Raw genomic sequence first — 27,532 nt, 5'->3', positions numbered from 1 at the left:
CGCGCGCGCGCGTTCTCTGTGCCTCAATTTCTCCATCTGTAAAGGAAGTGCTGATAATTTGTGTAGTGACCTCACTGAACATCTGCCCTGTTTGAGGACCTGAGGACCGGTACTGTGTGCTGGGACTCTGTAGTAAGAGGCCACCTGAGTTGGAGAGACATTCCTAGCTAAGCAGGTCCCCAAGGAAAAGAGTGGCTGATGACACACTAGAGAAAGACCCAGGGCTGACACTGCTACTGTTGAGTCCTGACCGTTCACCTGGGCCTGGAGCTTTCTCCCTTGCTACCTTAAACTTTGGGTCTGACTCCTGTTCATCTCCACACACAGATGAGTACAGATCAAAGGCGTGTCTGTCTAAATACTCACTGCAAGCTGAAAAACCACTAAGAAGCTGAGAATGGTGGTGGATGCCTGCCATCCCAGATAGACACAGCAGAAAATGGCTCTCGGCTATCCAGGGAGACCCTGTGTAAAAACAGTATATTCTTAGATTCCAGAAACAGCAAATCTTACAGGAAGATCATTCCAGGAACTTAAGGATGATGGGACTGAGTCCCCCTCTCAAGCTGTGGTACCGTCCTAGAAGCCAGTGGAACCTCACAGAACCAGACGTGCGATCACCATGTGCCAGACCACAGGATAATGGGAGGCAGCCTGACTTATGGACTCTTTCTTCTTGGTCCCTGCTCTAGATGTGTCCCCCTCCATCTCTTGTTAATACCACAGACAGGATGTAGGGCAATAGTTCCCATCTCTTCCCAGTGTGACTGCACTGAGATATAAACACTCTTCCGCACTGTCATATGTCTGACTGGACTGTCCAGGCAGCAGTGACTGAGTCTGGTGTCAGGTTCCTGAAACTCTCCCAATAAGGATAATTCCAGTCTTGTTGTTTTGCTCTGTTTTCTAGAAGAAACAAAGGCCCAGAGGTAAGTGGCACAGAGAGAGAGAGACCATGACTACCTGAGGTCACCCAGTCAGTACATTGCCCCATGTGCTCAGGCAGACCCCCTTTAGCATCTTAAGGCTCCCGAGGAAACAGGAAGAGATTCTTTGCCCTGTTTTATAGCAGGGCAACTGAGGTACAAGTTCCGTGAGTTTCCTGAGCTCGCGCAGAAACAGCAAAGGTGGGACTAAGTTGTCTGGAACCACAGGAGCAGAGACAGGCGCCCTGCCCCACCCTCCTCCTAGCCTACCCAGCAGTGATCCAGCGAGGTATCTCCCATTGTGTTCCTGCCTACCCCTGCCCCTCTCCACAGAGGTCCTGGCTGGTTCTCTTCCACTTTCGCCTCCCTAGATCCCTCCCCCATTTTAGGTGCCCTAGCTCTCAAAGCCACACTGGGTGTCCTTTCAAAAGGACTGTTAGACTCTAGTGAACGCATACAGTGTCACTTCTGGGGAAAGTTGGGTTTCAGGGTTTGGAGACGGGGTATCCCAGATCAGGAACAGCTAGGTTCTGCCCTCTTTACACCCTATCATCTGTGTCTTTGTGCCCCGCGCCCCTCCTCTTCTCCAGTCCCACAAAGGTCTCAGGTCAGGTACATCTGAGATTCCATTATTTATCTTGCTTTCGTTTCTTGGTCTCATCTTCTTAGCAATTACTTAGCAAAGGACTGGGCGGGGCTGTGCGGAAAAGGGGATTGAAACCGGCCCAGACCATGTGAGGTAATGAATCTCTAGGTGGAGTGCCTGACCCAGCGGTCATAGAGGAGCATGGATGATGCCAAAGGTCACAGGGTCACTGGGTCAAGCCTACACAGGACTTCTTGTACAAAGGCAAACTCCCTGGGTTTGAGCCCCAAACCACAAAACAGAAAGAGGTGCACGGGGCAGGAAACCGTGTCCCCAGAATTTCACTGGCTGTGCTTCTCTGAACCCTCAGATCAATTGCAGTGAGCAGGATAGCTTGTAAGAAGCAAGCTATAGTCCATAGTCCCAAAAGACGTGAGAACACCTGGCCCTGGAGTTTCACAATCACTGTATGGGTCCTTATCCTGTCTGAGCCTCAGTTTCTCAGCACAAGGACCTTGGGGATGACCTAGGGAAAGGAGACTGGCAGGGCTTGGGGCAGGGGACAGCTGGGGGCCAAAGACACAGCGTAGAGGGAAGGAGTGGCGGTGGCCGATCCTCGAGAGATTGGGGGGGGGGGCTGCCATTTCCGGCCAGCCCAGCCATCCGCTGGCCCATCTGGAAGCACTTAGTTCTACCACCATTAACCCTTGGTGGGCACAGGAGCTGTTTCTCCTCCCTGTGATGGGATGCAAGCGATACAAAACTACACAGAGTGCCACAGGGCACTCTCGAAGGCCTGGACCCAGAGACTAAAGTTGAGTTCTGACTCCAGCCTCTCTGTTTGAAGCTGGAAGACCTTGTTGAATGTCCCTGAGCTGCCCAGCCTGCTTTCTGCTCTAGACAGCAGGTAAGTCAGGGCCGGGTCTGCACCCGCAGCTTCTTCAGCAGTCTGTGGGTGAACGAGTATGTAGCATCACGCTAGGGTGGCCAGCATGGTCCCAGCCCCACTGTGGACAGAACGAATCAAGCACACTCATTCCACGCCCAGATCCTGGGAGCCGGTTTACCTATGGTCAAACACTGAGGGAAAAGCTGCTGAGAGCGGGTGGTGGGTAGAGTTCAGAAGGGGCTCCAGGCCTTGGGGCGTCACGCTTTTTTCTCACCTACGCAGATTGGCGGTCTACTTCATGCATGAGAATCTGAGCGCTAAGCCTGAGGCTCCGAACTCAGTTGCGTCTTAGCTGTGTGACTCTCAAAATGCCCAGAGCCTTGGGGTTTTTAAAATAAAGGCTTGTGTGCCCACCTCACATGCTGTGAGGGACATGAGTACAAGATTCATACAGGTTTGGGGCGAGCCTAGAGGCAGAAGGAGAGGAGAACTACAAAGGATAACCAGTCCTCCCTGGGGCTGCTGTCACAGGAGTCCATAATCAGGGCCGGAAGGACCCCCCTCCACCCACTCTCTTTATAGCCAACGTAAGGGGTCTTGACAGAGTGGCTCATGTGAGGCTGTATGATCCTGCAGTGTGAGCACAGATACCATGGCAACAAAGGCTTGGCCCCAAGTTTTATACCCACGTTCTGCCCTAGAGGAGGGGTCCAGGTTGCGCATAATCCCTGATACCTCCCTCACTGTCAGAGCAGGAAGCAGGGCTCTGTGGAGTGTGGGCTGAGGGGCCCGGAAGGGGATCCCCATGGGAGATGTCCCTGTGGATCAGCTCAGCACCAGCAGCTACCACAGCTGGCTCTCCCACGCTCCTGAAGCTGCCCTGGAGGCTCGCAGAGCAGGCATGGGGTGTGAGGAAGCAGCTCACGTCCCAGACCTTAGCACAGTCAGCTTGGGTGTCCGGAAGGACGTCCTCTAGGGTCGTCTACTGGACAAGCTCAGGAAATGGAAGGCTTTGCAGGGAGGTGCCTGAGCGGTAGAGGATGATTTAGCCCAGCATCCTTCCCTACTACTCACTGTGAGCAGATAGGTAGACCCTACCTATAGCTGCTCTACCTGTAGCTGGAAAGTCAAGTCTTAGGGTAGGAGTCACAGCACCGTTGACACTTGGAGCACGTGTCCGAGGGAGGCAGCAGGGACATGAGTCATCTTCAACAGAGATTCTTGGAAACCCTCTTCCCGGGCCAGGCTCCACTAAAGCAGGACATTTGAAGTTCAAGACATGTCCATTCATACTTACCCCAGCCTCCCAACCACCCTATCCTATGCTACCTCAGTGCCCCCGGAACACAGGGCACTGTGGCACATCCTCCTACCATATACAGAAGTCTCAAAGAAATACAGCAGTAGCACCCTTGAAGACGATATTGTTTCTCCCTCACGAGAACACTGGCTCTTAAGACCCAGAAGTGGGTACAGAACCTGACTGAAGGCACATAATATGTCTTCCGTGGGGCCTCTCACCCCTAATTTCAGGCTGTCCTGTTTCTCCCATTGTGCATCTGCATGAAGGGAGTTAGTTCGCTGAACACCTACTATGTGACCTGCCTCCCCACGCCCCTTCCCAGAGCTCACAAGCAAACATCAAGGAAGCAACGGATGAATAACACCAATCTGTGGTTGGTACAATGAAAGATACAGAAATCACAGAGTTGGGCAGATGGGGGTGGGGGGTCATGCTCAGGCCTGTAGAAGCTCCTTTGGGGAAGACGTATCTCCGCTCAGACCTGAGGTTGAAAGGCCATCCATGAAACAAGAATGGGAACAGTGTTGAAAGCAAAGGGATCAGCCCCTGCAAATTCTTTGAGGTTCACAAGACCTTGAAGTGGTAGATCAGAAGAGAGGAGAGGGATTGCCAGGATGGGGAAGGCAGCTGGGGGCCAGCGCAAAGACTTGAGGGCTCTTGGGAGCCCAGCTTTTATTCTGAGGTCAGCAAGCCGCTGCAGCTCAGCATGCATGAGACCAGGTAGCTGAGGTATAGTGTGGGGGTGTAAGGCTGGGCTGGAGTCTTGGGGAGCTTGTGGGCAACTGTGAATCAGAGTTGGAACCTCTAGGCTCTCTCTGAGCTTTGACCCCTGAGTCTCCGTGCCTCCTTTCCTCCCCTGGCCTGTCTGTTTGCACATTGTTGGGCACAAGGACATTCTGTGCTTGTTCTGAGCCCTGATTCTGGTGTCTTCTTTGATCTCTGGTGTCTGGATAAGGAGGTTGTCTCAGTTCCCCAATACCTCCTGTTATCTGAGACTAGGCAATAAGGGACTAATTTCTCCTGTCATGCTCTAGAGGGCCAGCAGGTGGCGACATCACCTCTAGAGGGGCTGGAGAAGTGGACAGGCCTGTCTAGAAGCCAAAAATTATTCCAGGGGACCCTACTGTCGATATAGCGATAGCGAGGCTCATCTCTGCCTCTGAGATGCTGACAGCCATCCCCGCTTCTGAGGTGAACCGGTGACCCCAAGAAGGGAACTAGCCTGCCCAGTGACAGAAAGCAAGGAAGAAGCTTGTCTGACCCTTGGTAAGATGTCTGGAGAGGGGCTCAGCAGGCTAGGGGTGGGGGCATGGTGGGTCTGACACTAGCCCTGGTGTCCACTGGCTTCCCTGAAGCAAACCGTTTTCAGCAGTAACTGAGCCCCAGACCTTTCTCTTCCAGGGCCATAAACCAAGTTATCAGCAAGATCTTTATAGGGCCTTCATCTGGGTACCCCACCCCAGGAGGCCCCGGAGTGAGAGCCTCCAGGGGGAAGAGGGAAGAAGGAGGGGTCCAATAAACAGCCACGCCCAGAGATAAGGGGATTGCCTGAAAGGAAGAGGCTGCTTCAGGATAGGCGGGGCCGGCACAGTGGTACAGTTAACAGTCCCGGAGGGCACATGTGAAACTGGTGTCCAGGGGCTCAAGATCGGGTCGCAGGTCAGAGGTGGGGGTGTACGGCACTACAATCTCAGACTTAAATAAGGTTATAATTCCTTTCTTTAAGGAACTGATGCTAAAGCCTCTAACCAGGGGGTCCACCTAGGTGTGAGGGTGGCTGGAGCCTTGAGGCTGAGGAGGAAGAGGAACCAGCAATTTGTTAAGCAAAATCCAGCTAACAAGTTGTCAGGTGGGGGTGTCAGTGTCAGGATCACTCTCTGTGCTCAGTGGGTCAACCATCTCTAGAGGGAAGAAAAACTGCCAGCTAGGTGGGTTTTCTGTGTGACTCTAGGAAGGTGACTTTACCTCTCTGAACACATTTGTTAATCTGGGGAAAAAAATGGGGGTAGCAATCGCTTCTATTTCCCTGGATGGTGGTCAGGATGAGCGGAGGTGACACACGCTGGCCGTGAGATGTCACTCTCAGCACCTGCTCAGTGTGTGGAAGTGCCATTGTCACAAACCAGTGTGCCATCTCAGAGAGAGACAGCGGATACTCAGAAAGGGTGGTGCAGCCCAGGAGCACCTGTAGATGGGGGGTGGGGGGCGGTATGTCCACCCTTTGAGGGTACAGCATTGAGAAACGTCTCTGCAGCAGGCTTCTGAATTTCCTATAAGGTCCCCTGCCACCCTGACCCATCCATCTCTAAGCCACTACCAAATCCTGGCTATGTCTCAGTCACTTAGGATCCCTGCCCAGCTTCCCTCTCCTGGTGCAGGGGTTAGGAGGGGTGGGTGTGTTCTCAGATCAGCTTCCTGCTTCTCCCTCAGGGCTGGGTTATCAGTTCTAGGGGAACACACATTCCTCGCCCCCTAAGGCCTTGGCGCACACTGACCACTGGACTACACTGCCCTTGTCTACTCGCCCCGACTGATGTGTCACCTCCTTCCCAAAGAATTCTCTAGCTTGGCTCCCAACTAGATCCAAGATGTGATATTCCCTTCACTGAACATTTAATTCACGCCTTGCCCCCCAGGACTGAAGGCACCTTAAGTTAGAAGGGGCTTCATTCCATATTGAACATGGCGCCAGCACGGTTGTGTGGGTCAGTCTGTCCGTGTCAAAGGGATGAATATGTGAGCAAATAAATTTCTAATCCCAAATGGCAAGCCTCTTGACTAGGCAAGAACTGGCATAGAGAGGATTAGAGGCCACCAATTTCCTGCTTTCCCCAGAAAAAGTGTGACCCCTCACTGGAGATACCCAGCCATCCCTTGCACACCTCCCTTGACGATAAACTCACTCACTACAGGACCATCCGTCTGCTTTGTACTGGATGGTCCTACAGTGAGCATTCATTCTAGACAGGTAGGTTAGACTCCATGCCTGCAGCTCTCTCTCTCAGGTCCCTGCCCTCCATGCTAGGCCTTCACTTCCCACAGTGAGGAGCAGGCCTGGTTACCCCAGGTGAGAGCAGAATTCTGCCCTCTTGGGGTATCTCTTGGTTGTGCTCTCACTGGAACCCAGAACTCTAGGTGTCTTCTGACCTGAGAATGTGGCGCCCCTCCCCCATGCTGTGACACCCATGTGCTCATACCGTCATCTGTGTTGGCGACAAGTAGCTACCTTCCCCTCTCTTGTAAGCAGCCATCATTATAAAGCATGAACTGGAGTTCTGCCCTTTCCTCTCTGGGCCTCCCTGCTTCCATCCATTGAGCAGGAAGGGGACCATTAGGCTTACTGCTATGTGTAAGTGTCACTGATTGAGGACACCTTCACGGGCAGGTCATCTGTGCACTCGCACAGGGCTCAGCTGAATCCTGCCACTATGAAATTCTAGGTCATTTTGGAACAACCTGGCATTTGCATTTTGCACTGCATCTGCCGGCAGGGTACAGCATGGCCTCGACTCCCCTGCTTGCCCCTGTAAAGAGAAGGAAAGTCTAATAGCCAAGACCTGTGTCCTTGCTTTGAGGCATCGGAAATTCTGCATGGCCCTAGAGCACCAGAGATCCAATCTCAGAGGACTCCTCTGCACACTTCCCTCCCTGGCCCATAGTCTTCCTTCCTGAATCCGTCCTCAGCAATGCCTTCTCTTCCCAGTCTCAGCTATGCCTTTCCCTGCTCAGGTAGCTGTGGAATGCCTGCCTGCCTGTCTTCAACGGAGCAGGAAAGACCCACATGGACATTTAAAATACCAGCGGGATCCCTTCCATTACCAACGAGGATCATCAAGCCAACTGCAAAATCGCGTTGTTTCTTTTTTTTTCCCCCAATCAGTCAGAGTACACAGAATATAAACTTTGTTCGATAATAAATACTCAGGAATTTGTCCCTGTATTTTAAAGACTCGGGCTGATGTGTGTAGGGGTAAAACGACATGAAGCCTGGAATTTGTTTTTAAATTGTTCCGAAAATGCTTTAGGAAAAAAAACAAAAGGCAGTAGATTTAAAAAAAAAAAAAAAAAAAAAAGAGGTGACAGAAACCCGATAAGTAATGGAAGCTGCAAGGTAGGTACACAATGCAACTCGGTGTATATGTATGTTTGAAACATTTCAGCAATGATAATGTCAAGGTAATACGCATCAAAAGTTTGTGAAGTTTCCCAAGGTGTCCCCAGAAACCCCCCTGGTCCACACCTTTGAGAATTTCTCTGGGGAGCCAATAAGAGAAACAGTAGCTTGCAGACTGGCTATCTGCATATGCACATCACCATAGCTTTCATCTGGGACCCGAAGGGTCGTGACCCCTAACCCCACCACCACCCCTCCCAGAGACGCCCGCTACCTTACAGACGGAACCCCCGTTTGAAGTCAGCCTTGCTCTCCGCCTCACCTCAAGCTGGTGGTCACTGCTGACAGTGTCCCCATGCTCTGTGGGCGGTGTGAGGCTCGCCTAGGGTCATGCCACCACTCCACCCCGCTCCTCGGAGCCAGTTTCTCCACCTGTAACCCAGGGGTGGGTGGTGGGGAGGTCCCTGCGACCCCCGAAGGAGGAGTCGGAACCCCAAGCTGGGACCGGACCGTCATCCAGGCCGCGCCCTCCGGGTCCCCAGCCCGCTGGCCCATCCACCTCCCGCTTAGGGCGGCAATTTGTCTCCTTTTGAACCCCCTCGCCCGACGGGCTTCCCCCTTTGATTCGCGGCCCCGAGGCTTCCCCCCGCTTTGAAATGCAAAGCCGCCCGGCTGGGGCCGCGGACGGCCCGCGGCTATAAAAGGCCGGGGTGGGGCGGGCGCGGCGGCGGCCGCGGGGCCAGGTGAGCAGTCGCTGGTCGTCGGGGCGGCCGGCCGGGCGCGGCGGCTCCAGGGCCCAGCATGCGCGGGGGACCCTGCGGTCACCATGTACGTGGGCTATGTGCTGGACAAGGACTCCCCCGTGTACCCAGGCCCCGCCAGACCCTCCAGCCTCGGCCTGGGCCCTCCGACCTATGCGCCCCCTGGCCCGGCGCCCGCGCCCCCGCAGTACCCCGACTTCGCGGGTTACACGCACGTGGAGCCGGCGCCCGCGCCCCCTCCGACCTGGGCTGCGCCCTTCCCTGCGCCCAAGGACGACTGGGCAGCTGCCTATGGCCCGGGCCCCACGGCCTCAGCCGCCAGCCCGGCCCCGCTGGCCTTCGGGCCCCCTCCGGACTTTAGCCCGGTGCCCGCGCCTCCCGGGCCTGGTCCCGGCATCCTGGCGCAGTCCCTCGGGGCTCCGGGCGCACCGTCCTCGCCAGGAGCGCCAAGGCGGACGCCCTACGAATGGATGCGGCGCAGCGTGGCGGCTGCAGGCGGCGGTGGCAGCGGTAAGGACCCTTCTCTCCCGTGGGAGCCTCCAGACCTGACAGGTGCCTGGCGAGGCCCAGGTCTCCTTCTTTGACCTTTGCCCTGGCCCTGATTGGCTTCTCGAGAGTGGGGCCCACGACCACTCTTGTCCTGAAGTCATTTTGTTTCGCCCTGCTTTATCTCTAGGCTTTGAGAGCTTTGAGTAACTCAACTGAGTCCTTGTGTATAGCTGAGGAAACTGCTAACCCGGGAAGAGAGGACGTTGGGTCTGTGTAAGTGGCAAGGCCACAAGTAGAAGGCCAGATGCCCAGTCGTCGCAGCAGTACCCGCACTGCTGATCTTCATCACCTTCTTCCACTCCTAACCCTGCCACAGACACTCACCCAAGCACCTATCTTGCTGTGGGCATGTGGGATCTTCTTTCCCCTCCAGGACCAACTGGTTCCCTATCCTACAGTGAAAGCGATGCGATCCTTTCCTTTGGTTGACGAAGTTCCCATTGGTTGCATAGGGACAGGGGTCCCTACCTAGCCTCCCCAGGACTCTCCCTGAACTCTTGACCCCGGGGGAGGGGCAGTAGGAGCAGTTGGGAAGGTGGCTGCTGTTTGGTTCCTTGGCCTGTGAAGCGCCTGCCCCCGGGCAGGCCCCTCTGATCCACCCCTCTTCAAAGGCAGGGGAGGGGGCTGGACAAAGGCCCAGCTTAATGAGGGACAGCCTGACCTTTATGCACCCCCCCCCTTTGTCATGTAACTGCCTTTGTTTTAGCTCAGTAGTGACTCCTGTTGGCAGGAAAGTGAACAGGACACCTCATTGTCCAGATTGTGTTTGGCCTGTCCTGACAAAGGCCACCTGGCCTTGAGGGCGGGAAGCTGGCCTGCCTACTCTTTGATGTCCGACCCTTGCTTCCCTTCTCCCAGCTGGGGGCAGGCCTGGGACTTCCTCCACCTCCTCTCCCTTCCCTCCATTTCTCCCACACACCCATCTACTCCCCTGGGTAGCTGCGAGCAGGGTTTGATTAGTGTCTTCAGGCCTCGGTTGTAGTCACACCCTTCCTTAGAAGTGCAAGGGACACTGAAACTCCTGTTTGTCTCCAGAGATATTTGAGGGGCAAGGCTGTTCACTTCCGTGCCTTGAGTAATAGCAGCTAATAATATGGAACTCTTATATAACATGTTGCTGTCTTCCCCCCTATTTGGAAGATGAGCAAGCTATAGTACAAACAAGGTAAATTCTGGCCCAAGGCCACAGCCAGGAACTCGTGGGGCACACTAAACACCATACCGGTTCTAATCCTCTGCTCAAGCAATTCCCAGGGTCTCTGTTTTGTGATCAATGAAACAAGGAGCAGGGAGAGGTTACATGGTGATGTATATACCCTGCTTCTAACTGTAGAAAAGAGTCTTGGAAAAACTAATGTATGTTCCATCCTTTGGAAGACAGTGTGTGTGTGTGTGTGTGTGTGTGTGTGTGTGTGTGTGTGTGTGTGTGTCTGTGTGTGTCTGTGTGTGTGTGTGTCTGTGTGTGTCTGTGTGTGTGTGTCTGTGTGTGTCTGTGTGTGTGTGTGTGTCTGTGTGTGTGTCTGTGTGTCTGTGTGTGTGTGTCTGTGTGTGTCTGTGTGTGTGTCTGTGTGTGTGTGTCTGTGTGTGTGTGTGTGTGTGTGTGTGTGTGTGTGTGTGTGTGTGTGTAGGTGGAAGGACAGGTTGTGCTCTGAAGCCTGGCTCGTGAATGCAGGGGGCAAGCTTTACACTGGATGACAGGATAGGAGGTGTAAGAGCCTTGCCCCCAGCCGCCTGTGTGGTCTTCTTTGGAAGTCAAGGACGGGAAGCACCTTTCCACTCTTCCACTAGCAGCTTCCTGTTGGTCAGGTGACTCAGGGGAGGATCAGGCGGTTCCCCTCGGGGAGAGCACTGGAGAAAGGCCTTCATAACGAAGCTGTATGAGCAGGAGGGAGTGGACCAGTGGGGTAGTAGTCAGAGGAGTGGGGAGTCTGACAACTTGGGGTGATGTGATGTGAGGAAACCTCCTTTATCTCTGGGCATGAACCTGAAAACCCAGCTGCCCTCCTGGCCTCCTGTCTCGTGGAGATGGGGCCATGAACGCCCAAAGGCGAAGCAGTTTCTCTCTTAGCTCTGAGAGTCCAGGCCAGGACTAAGGGTTTGGATTCCAGGAAGGGCTCTTTTTCAGGAACCGGATTAGACAGGCCAAAGATGCAGTAGTCTGGACCTTCTGGTCTGCTCAAACCACATGACTCTCACTAATGCTCCTGAAGTAAGGCAGAATGGGAGCTGAGGGAAGGGTATAGACTCTCCCCATGGGAAGAGCCCTTTGCCTTCTCTGGCTCAGTTTCTCCTGGGTACTGAAGGTACAGCCTCCCAGAAGTGGCTCATATGCTATGCAGTGGTCTGGGACAGCTGAGGGAAAATCACTGCCTGCCTCACCCTCCAGCTCACACCGACTCTGTCCATATGGTGTTCAGCCTGCTACCTTTCTTCCTTCTTTTGAGCCCCAAACAGCCTAGACTATCTGCACTGGACAATTAAAGGGCAGATGTGCCGATGAGGAACGTAGGGTTGAGATGCAGATGAATCAGCTTAAATTTTTTTTTTTTGGTGGTTTCCAACTCCTTCCTCAGGTCTGTGAGACTCTATAGCACCAATGCTTGGTTCCCACCCACCTCTGGACCTCACCCCGGGCCACTCCCTTTGGCCATCATTGCCCCAGCACCCAGCCCTCTTTTTTAACTCCTCAGGTCTGCCAAGTCTTGTTTCAGGTCTTGTGTACACATTTGGTTGTGGCTGCCGTTGCTGTTTCTCTTCCCTCTGACTCTCTGCACGCTTGCCTGGCTCCTTCTCGCTTTCTGTGCATGGCTGAAGGAGAGGCCCTCTGTGATTCCCAAGTCACACTTTCCACCTCCGCTGCCTTGGATGGTTTCTGATGGGTGCCCTTTAGAACCCTGTCAAATTCCAGCGTGCCCTCCACTTCCATGTATGTTTGCATGGTATCTGCTCCCAAAAGGTCTAGAGCCATGTCTGTCTGACCTAGGAACAGTTGGGGCACCTGCTCCGTGTCTGCCTGGTACCAAGCATATGCTCAGAGCCTTCAGTTGGATGAGTGAGCCAGGAAAGCAGAGGGCCGGGAGACATCTCTGGAGAGATCAGGAGAGGGATGAGACCCCAGCTTCCACAAATTTCTAGAGTCCGTCTCTGGGGCTTGGACCCATGCCTGCCCAGACAGCATTTCGGGCTAGTAGCCAAAGATTGGATACCCTCCCCACACTTGGTCAGTGCTCCCGACTCTAAGCAATTGGAGCAGCCAAGGCCAGACTGTGATTTGATTTGGTTTTACTCTAGGAAAGGGTGCTGGAACGTATGAATGGGGGAGGCAGTGAGCCCCAGTTAGGCTACAATCCAGGAATAAAGGGTTACCTGGCTCTGAGGGAGCCATGTCACTTCTGAAGTCAGTGGCATCCACAGCCCAATCAATGCAGTACTGAAGACACTCTCCCAGTCGTTTGCTTAAAAGCTCAGGGACTTATTGGAGACTGTTAGAAGTTGAGGCTTGAGAGACTTAGCTCTGGGATTCCAATTCTCTTAGATGCCACATAACCAGAGCCTTATTACCCTGGGTAATTTCTCCTCCTCCTCCCCCTCTTCCTTCCTCTCCTCCTCCTTCATCATCATCATCATCATCATCATCATGGTTTTTCAAGGCTGGATTTCTCTGTGTGGCCCTGGCTGTCCTGGACCTCATCCTGTAGACCAGGCTGATCTCAAACTCAGAGATCCTCTCTCTGCCTCCTTAATGCTTGGATTAAGACATGCACCACCACAGCCTGGCCTTTTGGTTACTGTTGTTATTTTATAGAATTTTTACTTATTAGTATGGGAGGCTGTAAGCCATAGCATGTGTGGAGTTCAGAGGACGACTGAGGCCGAGTTGGTTCTCCTTCCACCTTGGCAGAGGCTCGAGGAATCAAAGTCAGGTGGTCAGGCTTGAGTAGCAAAGGCTTTTACCCACCGAGCCTTTTCACCGGATTACGTGCTAGAAGCCATAGTGTTGTTAAAGCACAGCTCGCCCTGGGCAGGTGGCCAGGGCTCAGGGACACTTCTTGGCAGGTGTGAACAGGTGTGAACAGGTGTGAACAGGCTTCACACTTTCTGCATGGACATCCTGGGACCTTTATCCGCCCTACCCTCTCTTCCCTCTACTGCATCTTTAGCAGTTCAAGTGCCACTCCTTCTCCGAGGCTGCTTTATCCAGGAAACCCTCCTTGATTCACCCCACACCAAGTGAAGGGCAGTCATAGCCTACTGATGGCCCCTTGTTTTAAAAATCTCTATCATACCTATGTCTATCAAGTGGCATATTTCTGCCAGTCGCCATCTGTAGTCCTATCAAGGACCAGTCCTAATCAACCCCCTCCTGCTCTGGTGTGCACATAGTAGGAGCTTATCATGTAGGCACTATGCTAAGACCTCCTTTTGAGCCACTTTACTTAGGCCTCATACCTACCCCGAGAGATAAAAAGCTCTATCATTGGACACGTTTTACAGATAAAATCGAAGAGGCTTAGAGAGGCCATGTGGCCTGCCCAAGCTCACACACCTAGGGTATGACAACATTCAGTTCCAACCAGGATCCACAGCCTGCCAAGGGTTTGTCAAACAAAGCAACAGACTCAAGGACCCAGCCCAAGATCTCTCCTTGGCTGCTTGCTTTCCGGCCAGTGCCCACCCAGGTGAGGGAAATGAGGCCAGCAGGGAGGAGCTGAGTAAGTGGGGACAGAGAGGGGAGAAGAAAGAAGGCGGGCTGACTCTTTAAAGCTGGTTTTCCCTGCAGCAGAAGCTGCACCTGACACCTCAGCTCTCAGATGTAGCTGGGAATGACCTAGTTAGAAAGTGGCTGGAGAGAGAGAGAGAGAGAGAGAGAGAGAGAGAGAGAGAGAGAGAGAGAGAGAGAGAGAGAGAGAGAGTGTTGTGGAACGTGTGTCCCTTTTCCCCAGCAGATCTTGTGCTTTAGAGCCTCAGGAGTTGTTCTGACATCCAGACAGCTTTGTTAGCATCTGGGGCCAGCTTTTGGGAAGAAAGTCCTCTTCTTGGACAGGCCTGAAGCTCCTGGGATTCACAAACAGCCATAACATCTGGGGTCAGGGTCATCACCATGTGTTGCTGCCCTTTCCCCGGGTCTCCCCCGTCAGGCCTCATCTTGGCATAAGCAGGAAGGAGAAGTCTGAGCTTGTCACCCTCAGGCCTGCCTGGGCTCTGAAATCAACCCCAGACCCCCTCAGCCAGAGGTTCTGGTAGTCCTCTAGCCACAGCTTGTGCCTCCCCTCTGTCCATCCCTCCGTCCCTTATCCATCCTTCCAGGCAGGTGGGTAATGCTATTCTCTTCTGTGCTGAGGGTTCAGTTGGGTGATGGGAGCTATGGCTGAACAAAGGTGGGGTCTTTGCCTGCCCTCAGAGAACTGGGATTCAGCTTCCCACTTGGAACCTCCATCCAAATGTCTTTGCGTAAGCCATTTTCTCTTTCTGGAGTATTATTCCCATATCTGACATGGAAGCTGCTTCCTTCTCAACCTACAGCTCTTGGTCTATAAGCCACTTCCTCCAAGAGATTTTCCCAAGGCTAAGTGAAGAAGTTCCCCCCTGTAACCAACTTAGCCCAGCCTCAGCTCCTTATCCGTGGTCCTCTGCATTCCTGATCACTGTTGGTAGTTGCTTAATTGGTGTGCTTGGTTTTTTGAAGGCCTGCCATGGAGCACAGACCAGACTAGTGCTGAGCAACCAGCACAGTCAAGACGAAATGAGCTGGTGTCTCCTAGGCACTCGGGGTGTGTGCTCAGCCACTCTTCAAAAGCAGCATCATTGATCCTAGAATGGGACACTTTTGGACTGGCATTGATGAGCGAAGATGAGGAAGCAGTAACACCACGCAGGAAGGGCTGCTTTGGCGGCTGAGCCATCAGTGGAAGGGATGGCGTTGCACTCCGGACTGAGGGTCCTCACAGGATAACTTTGGAAGGATGAGAATGGAGCAGCTAGTGTGACCTCAGTGTAGTGAGGCAAGCTAGGTAGCTAGGGCTCCTGGTCCCCGGTGGGCAGTGAGCTGGCAGTGGCATCTTAGAACTTCCTGTCACTGAGGAAGTGCAGAACACACAGCAGTTGAGCACTTGAAAACTGGTTAATGCCACAAAGAAAACAAATAAAAACAAAAACCAGAAAGGTTCTAGTGGCTTATATGGGGATGTACCAGCAGTATATGGCCAATCTAGGTGAAGACTTTCAGGACCATCTTACCCTAAACTTTTAAACTTAGTCTATTATTTTATGTGTATGAATGTTTCCCCATGTGTGTCCCTGGTGCCCGTGAAGATCAGAAGAGGGCATCAGATTCCCCTAGAGTTAGACTTACAAATGGTTGTGAGCCTCCATGTGGGTGCTGGGAATTGAACCCAGCCCTCTGGAAGAGCAGCCAACGCCCTTAACCTCTGAGCCATCTCTCCAGCCCAAGTTTCTAAAGTTCCTTGTTTTTGCTTCCTCCCAAAGCCGGGTCTGGTTGTGAGCCTCAAGGAAAATATGGTGGTCCAGATGCACAGGTGGCTTGAGAGCTGCCGGGTGCAACCATGATGGATGACTCTGAGTGGGAAGAAGAGGTGGTGGAAGAGGGCCCTCACCAGGCTACCGATTTCCTCATGAGGCTTCCTCAGACTTGGCTGTGCTTAACCCAACCCTGTCAGCCTCATCCTTCCTCCAGGGCCTGAGTGAGGAGCCATGACACAATAGCCTGTAGTTTCCCCTCATCTAACACAAGAATGAACAGTGGGCCTAGAACGCCCCATGACTTCAGAATGGCTTCCAGTATCTTGAGGACAGGCAGGGCAGGAGCTGCTGCAGCAGAGACCCTGCAACAGGTGACACAGACGGGAGAAAAGGCTGGAATTGAGATGGCATGGCAACAGATGGCATAATCAGATCTCTACACTCTAGGGTGTTCTTTGACATGTGACTTCCCATCAGGCAACATTCCTCTTGTTCCCAACAGAGAGCTCTACCATCCACTTCTTCAAATAGCTCAGTTCTACTTTTGGGGTGGGAAGTTGGGGGCTTCCATAGCTCTTTGCCCTTTACAAAGTGTTTTCACATCTATTCTGTGTTCTGGGCAGGGAGGGAACCCAGGAAAGCTCAAACACTTGTCTGGTCCTTCCACTAAGTATACAGACTGGCCCACCTCTCTTGGTGCTAGGTTTGGATCCGCAGTGAGCACCTGGCCTTTGCAGATCTTGGCATAGTGCTAACTCCACGGGCTTGCTCAAACCCTGTCACTTTTTGGTAGCCCCCCGTGTTAATCTGGATGACATCCCCAGGGTCTTTAAAGTTATCTCTATGCTCAGCATACTTGGAATTCTTTCTTCTCATATATCTTTTCTATACAAAAGATGGCCACTCTGTGCTTGTCTGTCTTCCCAGGACACACCATCCAGCTCTCTTTGAGTAGATGGAACATGAAGGCACAGAATGGAGAAGAGGGGTCCTACCAAGGGTCAGGGGCAGTGTTGGCACAAATCACCCACGCCAGAACTTATTCTCTGGTGTTCTTCCTCTGTCTCCACAAGACTTGGGAAAGGCATTGGCCAATGGTCCTCCGGGGGTGGCAGGAAGCAGGTCCTCCAAATACCTTTGACCCCACCCCCACGCCCATCTTTCTTCCCTTCTCTTTGTTCCTTGGCTCTGCAGCTGTCCCCATCACATGACCCAGTGACCCTTCTGGATCTGTTCTCTCATCTCCATCTTGAAGTGGGATCCAACGGCTTCCTTTCCCACCTCCCTAAGCATCCCCCAAGCAGGCACCACAGACATAGGTGGGCAAGCCATTGCCCCCCTGCTCTACTAGGCGGGAGGATATATGGGTGTGCCCTCCCTATGAGTGTCCCTGGATAGTGGTGAGTAGTGAGGCAGACTCAGAATGGCATGGAACTTGAGCATAGAGGGCCTGTGGTCTGGGGCTGCAGTTCAACGGAAGAGTGCGTACCTAGCATACATGAAGTTCTGGGTTCCATATCTTGGTGCTGACACCCATCCCTCATCAGGAGAGAATGAGACCCACAGGTGAGGGACTTGTTTAAGAACACTTCAGTTGGAGCTTGCTAAAGATGAGGGGGCAGAGGTGTAGCTGAGAGGCAGAGCTGAGCTTGACCCTTGGTAACATTATCACCGCTCCCCCCGCCCCCAAATGGTAGAACCTAGCAATAGGTATTTTTAACAAACTCCCATACACACATGTGTTGGGGGGCGGGCTGTGTATGTTTGCCTTTGTGTGTGTGTGTGCACGCTGGGTGGGAGTGTCATCTTAATGTACAGCCAGAGGAGGTGGCCCACCTAGTGAGAGGTCACAGAGGGTCTAGGCTGGACTCCTAATAGGCCCACATCCTGATAGACAGAGTTAGTCAGCCCTTGGAGCCGCAAACCCAGAAGTGCTGACCTAGAGACCATTTGATTTTTCTGGGAGTCAGTCTGTCTTGGAGCAGAGGCCAGGCTCTCCTTGTCTGCCCTGGGCTGGATAAGGACCACAGTACAGGCCACCGCAACACTATCCTGTCTTCCAGCTGGGCAGGCCTGTTGTCTAGGCTTTCAAACTGGGAAATCAGCCCTAGATTTCTTTCAGCAATAATAACAAACACAATCTAAGGATCAACAAACATTGGGAGCCTCCTGCTTCCAAGTTGGAAGGAACCTTACAAATGCAGCATACCAGTAGGACACAGCCCCATTTTCTGGCATTCCCACAGGGGCCACCCCACCGCTGTTGGGAAAGAATAGGCTCCATCCATCTCTGTGTGTACCTGCTGTATGCCAGGTATCGCACAAGGAGCCCTCTTCATCTCGGGTGAAACTGTACATCCCAAGGCTGGAGACGATTGTGGAAAGCCATTCTCTGTGTGATGGGCTCTAGTGTGTTTCTGAGAACAAATAGTCCTAGCTTTTTAAACATGTTTAACTACATCTGCTTTGGCCTTGTAGGTCCCAGGGATGGAATTCAGGACACCAGGCTTGGCAGTAAACAGCTTTCCTGGGCCATCTCCCCCTCCCTAGATGGTCTTGAATCCCATTTTTTTTTAATGTAAAAAAAAAACGGATGCATAGCTGGTGTGGTGGTGCATGCCTTTAATCCTAGCACTTGGGAGACAGAGGCAGGTGAATCTCTGTGAGTTTGAGGCCAGCCTGGTCTACAAAAAAAGTTCCAGGACAGCCAGGGCTGTTACACAAAGAAACCTTGTCTCAAACAACAACAACAACAACAAAACCCAATCAATCAACCAACCAACCAACCAAACAAACAAACAAAAAAAACCCAAGTTGTTGAGGCACATACACAAAGTGTTTGGCCCATAGCCACCATGACTGTCCTTAACGGTTATCTCCATTTTACAGATTCAGAAAATGAGGCCTAGGGAGATGATCCTTAGCCACCCTGGCATGTGGGTCCCCTGTATATCCGTAGAGGTCTGCTTGTTCAAATAAGCACATAGCAGAGACACCTGGAGAGCTAACCAAGGACCAAACCCCGGGAGCCAGTGTCAGCTCTACTCGCTCCAAATCTGGGGGCCAGGATTTTCAGGACAGCTCACCAGGAGTTCCTGCCTAAGGGCCGTGCACTGGGAGCTGTCTGCCTGTGGCTTCTCCGGACCTTAAACCGCACATGCTTTAGAGATGTGGGGATCCATCCGCACCTCTCATAGCAGCCCGTTCGACGGGGATGAGACATTCTGCGGATGACAGAACTCGAGCGGAGGGTGAGCTTTCCATTTAGGGGAGTGAGCTGGGGCTCTGGCCACTATGCTCAGTTCTGATGGTTTGCACCCTCTCCCCTTACCAACTCTCACTGGCATCTTGCCTACAAGTTACTCATTCTGAGCCTGGGAGTGGCCGGCCCCTCATCAGACACCTGTTGCAGGAGCCTGGACTTCCCCCTTAGCCCCAGTGTCCCAGGAACCTGTAAATCATTCACTCTGGCCTCCTCCCTGCTCTGTGCCTCTCATGCACCACCTTGCCCTTCCTCGCTAGGTTACAGAGGGGTCTCGGGTGCTCACAAACGGTTATCAGGGAGGACACAGGCTTGAGCTCTGGCCAGAGCTTCAGAGCCCAGGGCTCCTGACTGCCAATAAAAGTACAGTTTCCAAGGATGAGGAGAGGCTCACAAGGCCCCACCTCTGGTTGAGGAGCTATTGGCAGTTGACGGCCACTGGGGAAAGGAGAGTCATTTTTCTTTGGTGTGGCCACTATAGGTTGCCCATGCCCCAGTGGATGAGCGCACACCCACGCACATGCAAACAGTACTAGGTGGACTCTGGGTTAGAGGAGAAGGAAGAGGAAGAAGAGGAAGGAGAGGGGCAAATGCAGGTGGGAAAGAGAAGGGGGATCTTAGAGGAGCTGGAGGAAGGCACAGGGGTAGATACGATCAAAATCCATTGTATACATGTATGAAGTTCTAAGAGAATAAATAAAAACATTTAAAAAAAGGGGGGGGAGTTCAGGGGCTAGGAATGTAGCTTAGGAAAGTGCTGTCTCAGCACGCACAAAACCCTGGCTTCAATTCTCAGCATAAGCCGGGTGTTGCAGTCTACACCTGTAAGCCTGGTACTTGGAGGTGGGGCCAGGAAGACCAGGAGCCTAAAACCATTCTCACGGCATAGTGAGTCCAAGACCAGCTTACAAAATTAATTCAAGTTCAGACCTGGTGATGCAGATCTGTAACGCTACCCATGAGAGGCCAAGGCAGGAAGCTTTCAAGTTCAAGAACTGCCTGGGCTACAAAGTGAATTCTGGGTTTGCCTGGGCAACTCTGTCTCAAAGTTTAAAAAGCACAGAAATGGCTGTCGGATACTTGCTTGCGGTAGAATGCTTGTCTATCATGACGAGGCCCTGGAGTCAGCTTCTGTGAAACATACATGCACACAGACATACACATGCACACACAGTCTCTCTCACACACACACGCACATGCACATGCACACGCACACACACAATCTACAAATAACACACTGGACATTTGCACACAAAAAACCCTGAAACCCTCTAAAGCCCAACCCCCCACACCAGCTTCTCACTGCCATCTGCCTTCCCAGAGAGGGCAGCTTCTGTTGTTGGCTTCTTGTATATATCTTCAGAAAGAAAAAGAAAAAACCAACTAACCAAAAAAAATTATACACATCTACGATGATATGACACTTTTTTTTTTGAGACATGTTTTCTCTGTGTAGCCCTGGCTGTCCTGGAATTTCCTCTGTAGACCAGGCTGGCTTCAAACTCAGAGACAGCCCGCCTCTGCCTCCAGAGTGCTGGGATTAAAGGTGTGCACTACCACCGCCCAAAATTATGGTGTACTTTTAAGTTTTTTTTTAATTATACATTTTCATGTGTGTATATATGTGTATGTTCATAAACAGATGTGTTCACCTGTACCTGGGCATGCGGGGACCAGAAATTAACTTTATAATAGAATATCTTTCTCTATTGCCCTCCAATTTGTTTTTTTTTTTTTTTTTTTGAGGCAGGGTTTCTCACTGAACCCACAGCTCAGCATTTCAGCAAGACTGGCTGGGCCAGGGAGACCTAGGGGCTCATCTCCACCCTTTACCCGCAGTACTGGGATTCCAGGTGAGGGAGCCACCATAACCGGCTTACGCAGGTGCTGAGGATCTGAACTCAGGGCCTCATGCTTCTGTAGCAAGCGCTTCCTGCACGGAGCCATTTCCCCAGCCTCGGAGCAGGCTTTGCTCATAGCATCCTGTGTCTCGCTCCCTCGTACACATGCCTCAACAGTTGCTTTGTGCTCCTCTCCCTGGGTGTCCCATATCTTAGGTCAGGTGCTCCTTACTCAGGGACATGGACACTGTGCTAGTAGCAGCATTCACTGTCTCAGGCAGTTCTTTGTGAGGTTATGCCCTAGAAATAGAGCTTGTGGCCCAAAGCCCTGTGCATACAAAGCCAGACGACATGGTGGTTAGTTCGGTTCTAGGAACATGCTCTATCTAGTTAGGGCTAACCCTGAACGCTATGTTCAAATGCCTTGTTTCTGGGTTGTACAGGAAATCAAACATTTTGTTTATTGCCAGACTGTTGTCTTAGAATCAATCTGTATTCTTCAAGCAGTTGGACTATATAGAAGTTTGCCGATAGCTTCCTATTCCTATCAACCCCTCTCTAGGCCTATGGACTAGGGCTTCCCCAACCCTGGTGGGGACAGAGGCGCTGCAATGCAGCCAACATCCCATACTGTCTAGTTACCGTTTTCCGTTTTAGGAAGAGCCAGCTGGAGGTCAGGATACCCTACTCTCGGGTCATGTCATCACCAGGCTGACGGCCTCGGAGTGAGCAGTTTTCTGTGGCCTGGCTCCCAGCTGTAAATGACTGTTGTGGGTCCCTTCTGCTCATCACAAGGAGTGGGAGCAACAGAGATGGAGACAAGCACAGAGAGGGGCAATCGAGTTAGGTACTGAGAGAACAGCTGTCCTCATGGCTGAGCCTGGGCTCTCACAAGCAGAGCTCCATCTGCTGTTTAGCCTATCCTCTTAGACACCTAGGAGTCTTCCTGGATTTTGAAAGTTCTAACCAAAGGCCATCAACTACAGTCCAGTCCAGGTTTTACAGTCCACCCTTGCTGTGGTCCGACCCTCCATTCTAGGGAATGGACACAGAGGTATGCTCTTCCCTGTGAGCTTCTATTGCTTAAACTTAGGATGTTGGGTAGCTCAGTGGTCCTTAACTATGGTGGGAGTTGTGCTTTGAAGGCAGCAGAGAGAGCTCTAGACTAGAGGGCGACCTTGACTGCAGGAAGGTTGGACTAGATCTAGCAGGAATGCCTAACCTTCTGACGTTATTACATGAAGTAATACACTAGAATTATAAAGTTCATAGAATAAATACATCAAGTAACCTGAAGGTGTGTAGGACCGCATTCATAGTTACCTCGGGACCCTTGTGATTCACAGCTGCAACTGGACGTGTCTGGAAAAACCCCAGCAACCACATGACCACCTTAAACAATGGGCTCGTCATCTGTAAGATGGCAAGGGACTGAAATCCCAGGACTCCTAGTCTCAGTTAGTGATCCCAGTGGGCTATGGGTTCAGAGCCCAGCTAGGCTGTGATGGTAGTAGCCTCCGGCAGAGCTGTTTCTGAGCCAAGATTGACTTTTCTAGGTCAAGGAGAAGCCACACTTGGAGCCAAGGCCTCTGCAACCTCCCCGTCAGCCCCTCCTCTAACCAGGCCTGGCACAGGCCTGCAGGCTGCCCTGAGCTCTGACTCTGCTGTCAGGAGGTCCTGCAAGCTTTGTGCATATGGAAATGGCCAGTGTGGTTCTGCTGCTCTGGCAGAAACCCAGGGAGAAGCTGCCTAGGAACAGCTCTTGTCTCCCACTCCCCACAGTACCACTCGCCTGGGGAAGAGCTGAGGTCTTTCCTGCCAGGCTGTGTGGGGATAGATGGGTGGAGGTGGGCCAAATGCAGGTCTTTAGTGCAGGGGCATGGGGGGACAGGAAGAGCCAGAGCAGGGAGTCAAAGGCCAGGCTGTTGTAGGCACTGAGCAAGAGAGGTTCTAGGGTTATGGCGAGATCCATTGTGCCCTAGCATGTGTGCACGCCTACTGTCAGCATGCACCTTCTAGTTTGGCTGTGTGTTTAGCTTCTTCCAGAGAAAGCCAGGCCCCATTCCGTAATTCTTGCCCCCCCACACCTCCCACCCCCCACTCCCGCCCAGACAGCCTTCCAAGCTCTGTTCCAAAGACAACCCTGATGTCAATAACCTCAGACAGCCCTTAAGTCCAGCTCCTGGCCCAAGCAACACCATCTGAAAGCCAAGTCACCACCATCTTGTCCTGAGACATGGCAGCCCCCACCACCCCCACTCTTCACACAGCAGCCAGAAAAACATGAGAGCCTGCAGCAGACCACATGTCTCCTCTGCTTAGAGCCCTGCAGTGGCTCTCCCATTCTAGAGTGAAACCTAAGCCCCTTCCCTTGACATCTGTCCCGGCCCCCTTTCTTCTTTGCTTCCTTACTCATTCTCGGACATATCCCTACCCTCAAGGCCTTTGCCCTCCAGGTTCACTTTGCCAGATTCTGTTTCTCTGGGTATCTACATGGTCTCTGTCTGTCTGTCTGTCTGTCTCTCTCTCTCTCTCTCTCTCTCTCTCTGTCTCTCGACTAGGCTTCAAGAACCACTGTGTTGGATTTTTGTTTTGTTGTTTTTGGAACTGGGGGCGGGGGGTCTCACTATGTTACCTGCGCTGATCTTGAATTCTTGGATTCAAGTGACCCAGCCAAGTAGCCAGGACAGTAGGTGCCTGCCACCTGACTCCGCTAGCACCACTCTGAAATTCCCACCGGCAAATTCTTGGGCTCCCTGTCTTCTTTCTTTTCCTCAAAATAATTGTCAGTGAACGAGGCTTTCCGTTTTTATTGTCTTTCTGTCTGTCCCCTTCCCCTAGCATTCAAGCAAGGACTTTTCAATTTGTTCCCTGCCCACCACAGTGTGTAACTTGAGACAGGAACTTGGTTCATCCAGCAGAACGAGCTGAGTCACTGATGCTCTGCGTATGGAACACAGGAGGGAGTGTGGACAGCTCTATTGCTCAGGCCTATGGCTCCCGATGCAACCCTAGAGTAGGGCATGGTGTTTTGAGTGTTCCTTCTGGGCACCTTGCAGACCCAAGGGTCTACCAGCAGCTCTGGGCCTTCCAGTTGTACTTTGGGCTAGCATTCAGTAGAACTGGGAAGCCCCAAATTAAAGGGTACTTCCAAATCCTGTTTTCCCTTGCACAGGAGGGAGGGACATCTGGTAATCCCCTTTATCTCTAGTCTACCCTCACCAGACAGGTGTCCCCTCACCATCCAGGTGTCCCCTCACCAGACAGGTGTCCCCTTCACGACTCATACTCAGACTTATGGTCTGGGGCCCCCTGAGTCAAAACCATCTGGAAAGTTTGTTACCACACAGCTCTGAGGTCCTCCGAGTGAACAGTTGGGGGGAGGGGGGATCTCCTGAAGCCTCGCTTGTCACAGCTGACATAGCTGGCTTCAGGCCACAGCCTTGTCATCCATCAGCTTTCAGTCAGGCGCTGTCTGGTCCTTCTTGAACATCTATCACACTCCCCTTCCCTCATTGCCCTTCTGCTCCTCAGGTAAGACCCGAACCAAGGACAAGTACCGTGTGGTCTACACAGACCACCAACGCCTAGAGCTGGAAAAGGAGTTTCACTACAGCCGGTACATCACTATCCGGCGCAAGTCCGAGCTGGCTGCTAACCTGGGGCTCACAGAGCGGCAGGTATGTGGGTCCCCCACCTCAGCTCAAGTAGCAAGGCCCAGAGTCGGTCTTTCAGGCTGCCATGCATGGACAGAGCCCACAAAAAGAAAATAGAGAGGTTGTCTCCAGACTACTGGCACAAAACCACACACTGGACCACTCCCACACCCTCAACTAAACCCAACATTACTACATACACACAAACATATACACACACACACACACACACACATACCACGGGCTACAGTGGCTGGTAATCAATGCTATTCAGACCCAAAGGAAGGGCAGTCACAGAACACAGGAGCTCTGGAGAACTGGGGCCTTGGAAGGGGAGGAAAGAGGTTTCAGAGAAGGGTGTCTGGTGTCAGGAGCAGAGAGTGGATCATGAAGACCCCCTTCCCCAGCCCAGCTCTTTCCTAGCACCTGCGGTATAAATTCTCTGCAACCCCACAGGTAAAGATCTGGTTCCAGAACCGCCGGGCCAAGGAGCGCAAAGTAAACAAGAAGAAACAGCAGCAGCAGCAGCCCCTGCCTCCCACACAGCTGCCCCTGCCCCTGGATGGCACTCCCACACCATCAGGGCCACCCCTAGGAAGTCTATGCCCTACTAATGCTGGCCTTCTGGGCACCCCCTCCCCAGTGCCCGTCAAGGAGGAGTTTCTACCCTAGCCCCTTGCAGCCTGGGGTCTAGGGATCTAGGGACTTGAATGCTGGGCAGCTGGCTTTTCTGGGGCCCAAGGACCTGTTCTGAGTTGCAGCCCTGCTGCTGCCCTTTGGGGTCACTGTGGACAAACTGCCTACCTAGGACAAGTAGCTTGCCCTCTTCCTGCCTTCCGTTGGCTGGGCTGTGTGGTGAGCCTGTTGGACAAGGACCTCTTCCAGCTCTTGTGTCCTAGGCCACAGGGTGATGGGGAAGCCCAATGAGAAGTCTCAATCACCTGGAGATTTCCCAAGATTCAGAGGGCTCAACGAGCTGTCAAGACAAGATTGAGGCTTCACCGTCTCCTCCAAGGGTTCCAGAGTGAGGTGGGAGGCTGGTATCTGGACCAGACTGGCTCTGGAGAGTAGGCGGCATTGAAAGAAGGTGGTACACCAGAGTCTAGACTCCCATGTGAAGCACAAGGATGCTATCTGCCCCACCTGTCTCCTCTTCCAGCCTCACTTTCACCTGCCCTAGCACCCCATGCTCTGGCCCTCCCCAGCCTGGAGCTACAAAGCCATCAGGACTGGACATGAGGTAGAGGCTGGGCAATTGGCCACTGCTCTTGAGACAGAACTCGCCCCCTCCTTAGTGTCCAGGGAGGCCTGCGGATGGAGAGGAAGGCTCTATGAGTCTACCTACCTGCTCATGCCCACCTTCCCACAGGCTGCCCATCACACCCAGGGAGCCCCCAGACCATGGGGGACTCGCAGCTGTACAGGGCTTATGTAGAGTGGAATCTCTTGGATGCAGCTTCAGAAATAAGTTTTCCCCCTTTTAAACAATTTATAAAAATCATACATGGCATTAAAGGAATTTTTTAAAAAGTTTAATCGCTGCCATCCTTTCTCGTGATTGTGTGTCTCCTCTCCATTCTGTGGTTTCCCCACACTACGAGGTCACCTTTAAAATACAGCAGATCAAACAGGACCCTGCCAAGGCAGGTCTGGGGCTGAAGAGACACTGTTCTTTGTGTGAGTGGCAGCTCCAGCCCCCATCTGTCCACCCTCTGATCCTTCGAGTGCTTCAGCTCAGCCTTCACCTTCAGCCTTGCCATTCACATGGTATCTGATGTGCCAGGCACGGCTGCGACTGGGAAGCATCCAGTCCTTGGCCCAGTGGGAGGAGCATCCCGTGCTGCATAGCGGTATTAATATACAAAGATAAGGGGCCAGTCAGAACTTTGTTCTGAACATGGCAGGAAACCATGTGCCTGAGGAAATGGAGAGCACAGCAGGCTCCCTGCATGTCAGGAGGCCTGGAAGGCTTCCTGGAAGAGGCAGGGCTTGAACTAGGATCTGTATGTGCTGGTCAGATCCAGGAGGGAAGAAGGAACAGAAACAATGGGAACTGGAAGCATTTTCTAAGCTTCTGCGAGATGTCCTCCTTGCTTGTTTTCCCCAGAGGTGGGCAGACGTCAGCTACCTCGGACCTTCTCTACCCAGAGGACTCTGGTGCCAGCTGCTTGCCCCTCTGTTTACTGTTCTGGGAGGTGGCTGGGTCATAAAAAGCGTGTGCAGCCTGCCCGCCTTTGCCCTTTGCCCCTGGCCTGGGATAACAGTGTACAGGTGTTCCCAGCCCCAGCACACCAGCCTCCTCTCCTCCTGCCACCCTCGGAGGAGACAGGTAGGGCCTCTCTGTAGCAGTTGACGTCTGAGCCTGTGGAACCAGATGGCACCAGAAGAATGGAGTCGGGAGAGGCAGGGAGCTGGCAGTGAGTTTAGCTTTCTGATCTGCATGAGCCCTAGGGTAGATCCTTCCCCTCTCTGGGCCTCCAGTTTCTGCTCTGGTGCACTTGTTTTGGATATAAAGGGAATTTATGCAGCAAATGCTTTTTTACCTGCTGAGCCCTTTCAGTGGCCAGATTGACCTGAAATTCGCCATATCGTCTAGCCTGGCCTCGAACACATGGTGATCCTCCTACTTTAGCCTCTGGAATGCTGGGATTACAGGTTTGAGTTAATATTCTGTCTGTTCCCCGTGCTTCCTAACCAGGAACCCCACACCAGCACCTGTGAGCATCCCCACCCCCATCCCCACACAAGGGAGCTCTGGAAACTTGGCCCTGGCAGGCCCTACTGTCTCCATGACTGAGTAGAGTCACAGGTGTTGCAGTTAAGAGGGCTAGGTTCCAGTTATAAGACCTGGAAGCTAACTAAGGTGCTTAGCCTCTCTGGGTCTCCCAGTCTGTCAAGGGGAACTACAGTAGCTGATCTTGGGACTGAGGAGCACAAGTCAACCCATGCTTTGCACCCCCTATCTAGCTGCCGTTGCAATCACCACAATGCTGAGGACAATTAGTGGCAGGAGATGAGGCCCTTGCTCTAGAAGATCTCTGCCCAGCAGGTAATGGAGCTGCAGTCATCACCCACATGGGAGCTCAGGAGGTTGAATGTGGGTCACCTGTCCACTAGTTTTCAAACTCCGTGTGAAAGGGAAGTTGCCTATATATCTCTCTAAGC

At 52.7% G+C, this 27,532-nt stretch overlaps 2 protein-coding genes across 2 annotated transcripts; one reads left to right on the top strand and one right to left on the bottom strand.

Annotated features, from left to right (window-relative positions):
- Positions 1-51: 51 nt before the first annotated feature.
- Positions 52-9,189, bottom strand: Gm52351 (predicted gene, 52351). The gene is made up of 2 exons (XM_030250664.1): positions 8,141-9,189; positions 52-465 (listed from the first exon to the last, which is right to left on the bottom strand). The coding sequence occupies exons 1-2, from the start codon at positions 8,644-8,646 to the stop codon at positions 384-386; spliced, it is 588 nt and encodes a 195-aa protein (XP_030106524.1). The 5' UTR covers positions 8,647-9,189; the 3' UTR covers positions 52-383.
- Cdx1 (caudal type homeobox 1) lies at positions 8,566-25,903 on the top strand. Its single transcript, NM_009880.3, has 3 exons — positions 8,566-9,089; positions 24,246-24,391; positions 24,824-25,903. The coding sequence occupies exons 1-3, from the start codon at positions 8,645-8,647 to the stop codon at positions 25,037-25,039; spliced, it is 807 nt and encodes a 268-aa protein (NP_034010.3). The 5' UTR covers positions 8,566-8,644; the 3' UTR covers positions 25,040-25,903.
- The last annotated feature ends 1,629 nt before the right edge of the window (positions 25,904-27,532 follow it).

This window comes from Mus musculus, chromosome 18 (genome assembly GCF_000001635.26).
Source record: "Mus musculus strain C57BL/6J chromosome 18, GRCm38.p6 C57BL/6J".
Taxonomy (NCBI): domain Eukaryota; kingdom Metazoa; phylum Chordata; class Mammalia; order Rodentia; family Muridae; genus Mus; species Mus musculus.
Note: the sequence above shows the minus strand (reverse complement) of the source record. Positions and strands in the feature narration are given on the sequence as shown.

Excerpts from the sequence above, each read along its gene's own strand:
- Gm52351 (XM_030250664.1), bottom strand. The coding sequence starts at position 8,646 with ATGGTGACCGCAGGGTCCCCCGCGCATGCTGGGCCCTGGAGCCGCCGC. Across the intron at positions 466-8,140 it reads GCAGTGACCACCAGCTTGAG|GGTCTCCCTGGATAGCCGAG; the intron begins GTGAGGCGGAGA and ends GTTTTTACACAG.
- Cdx1 (NM_009880.3), top strand. The coding sequence starts at position 8,645 with ATGTACGTGGGCTATGTGCTGGACAAGGACTCCCCCGTGTACCCAGGC. Across the intron at positions 9,090-24,245 it reads TGCAGGCGGCGGTGGCAGCG|GTAAGACCCGAACCAAGGAC; the intron begins GTAAGGACCCTT and ends TCTGCTCCTCAG. Across the intron at positions 24,392-24,823 it reads TGGGGCTCACAGAGCGGCAG|GTAAAGATCTGGTTCCAGAA; the intron begins GTATGTGGGTCC and ends GCAACCCCACAG.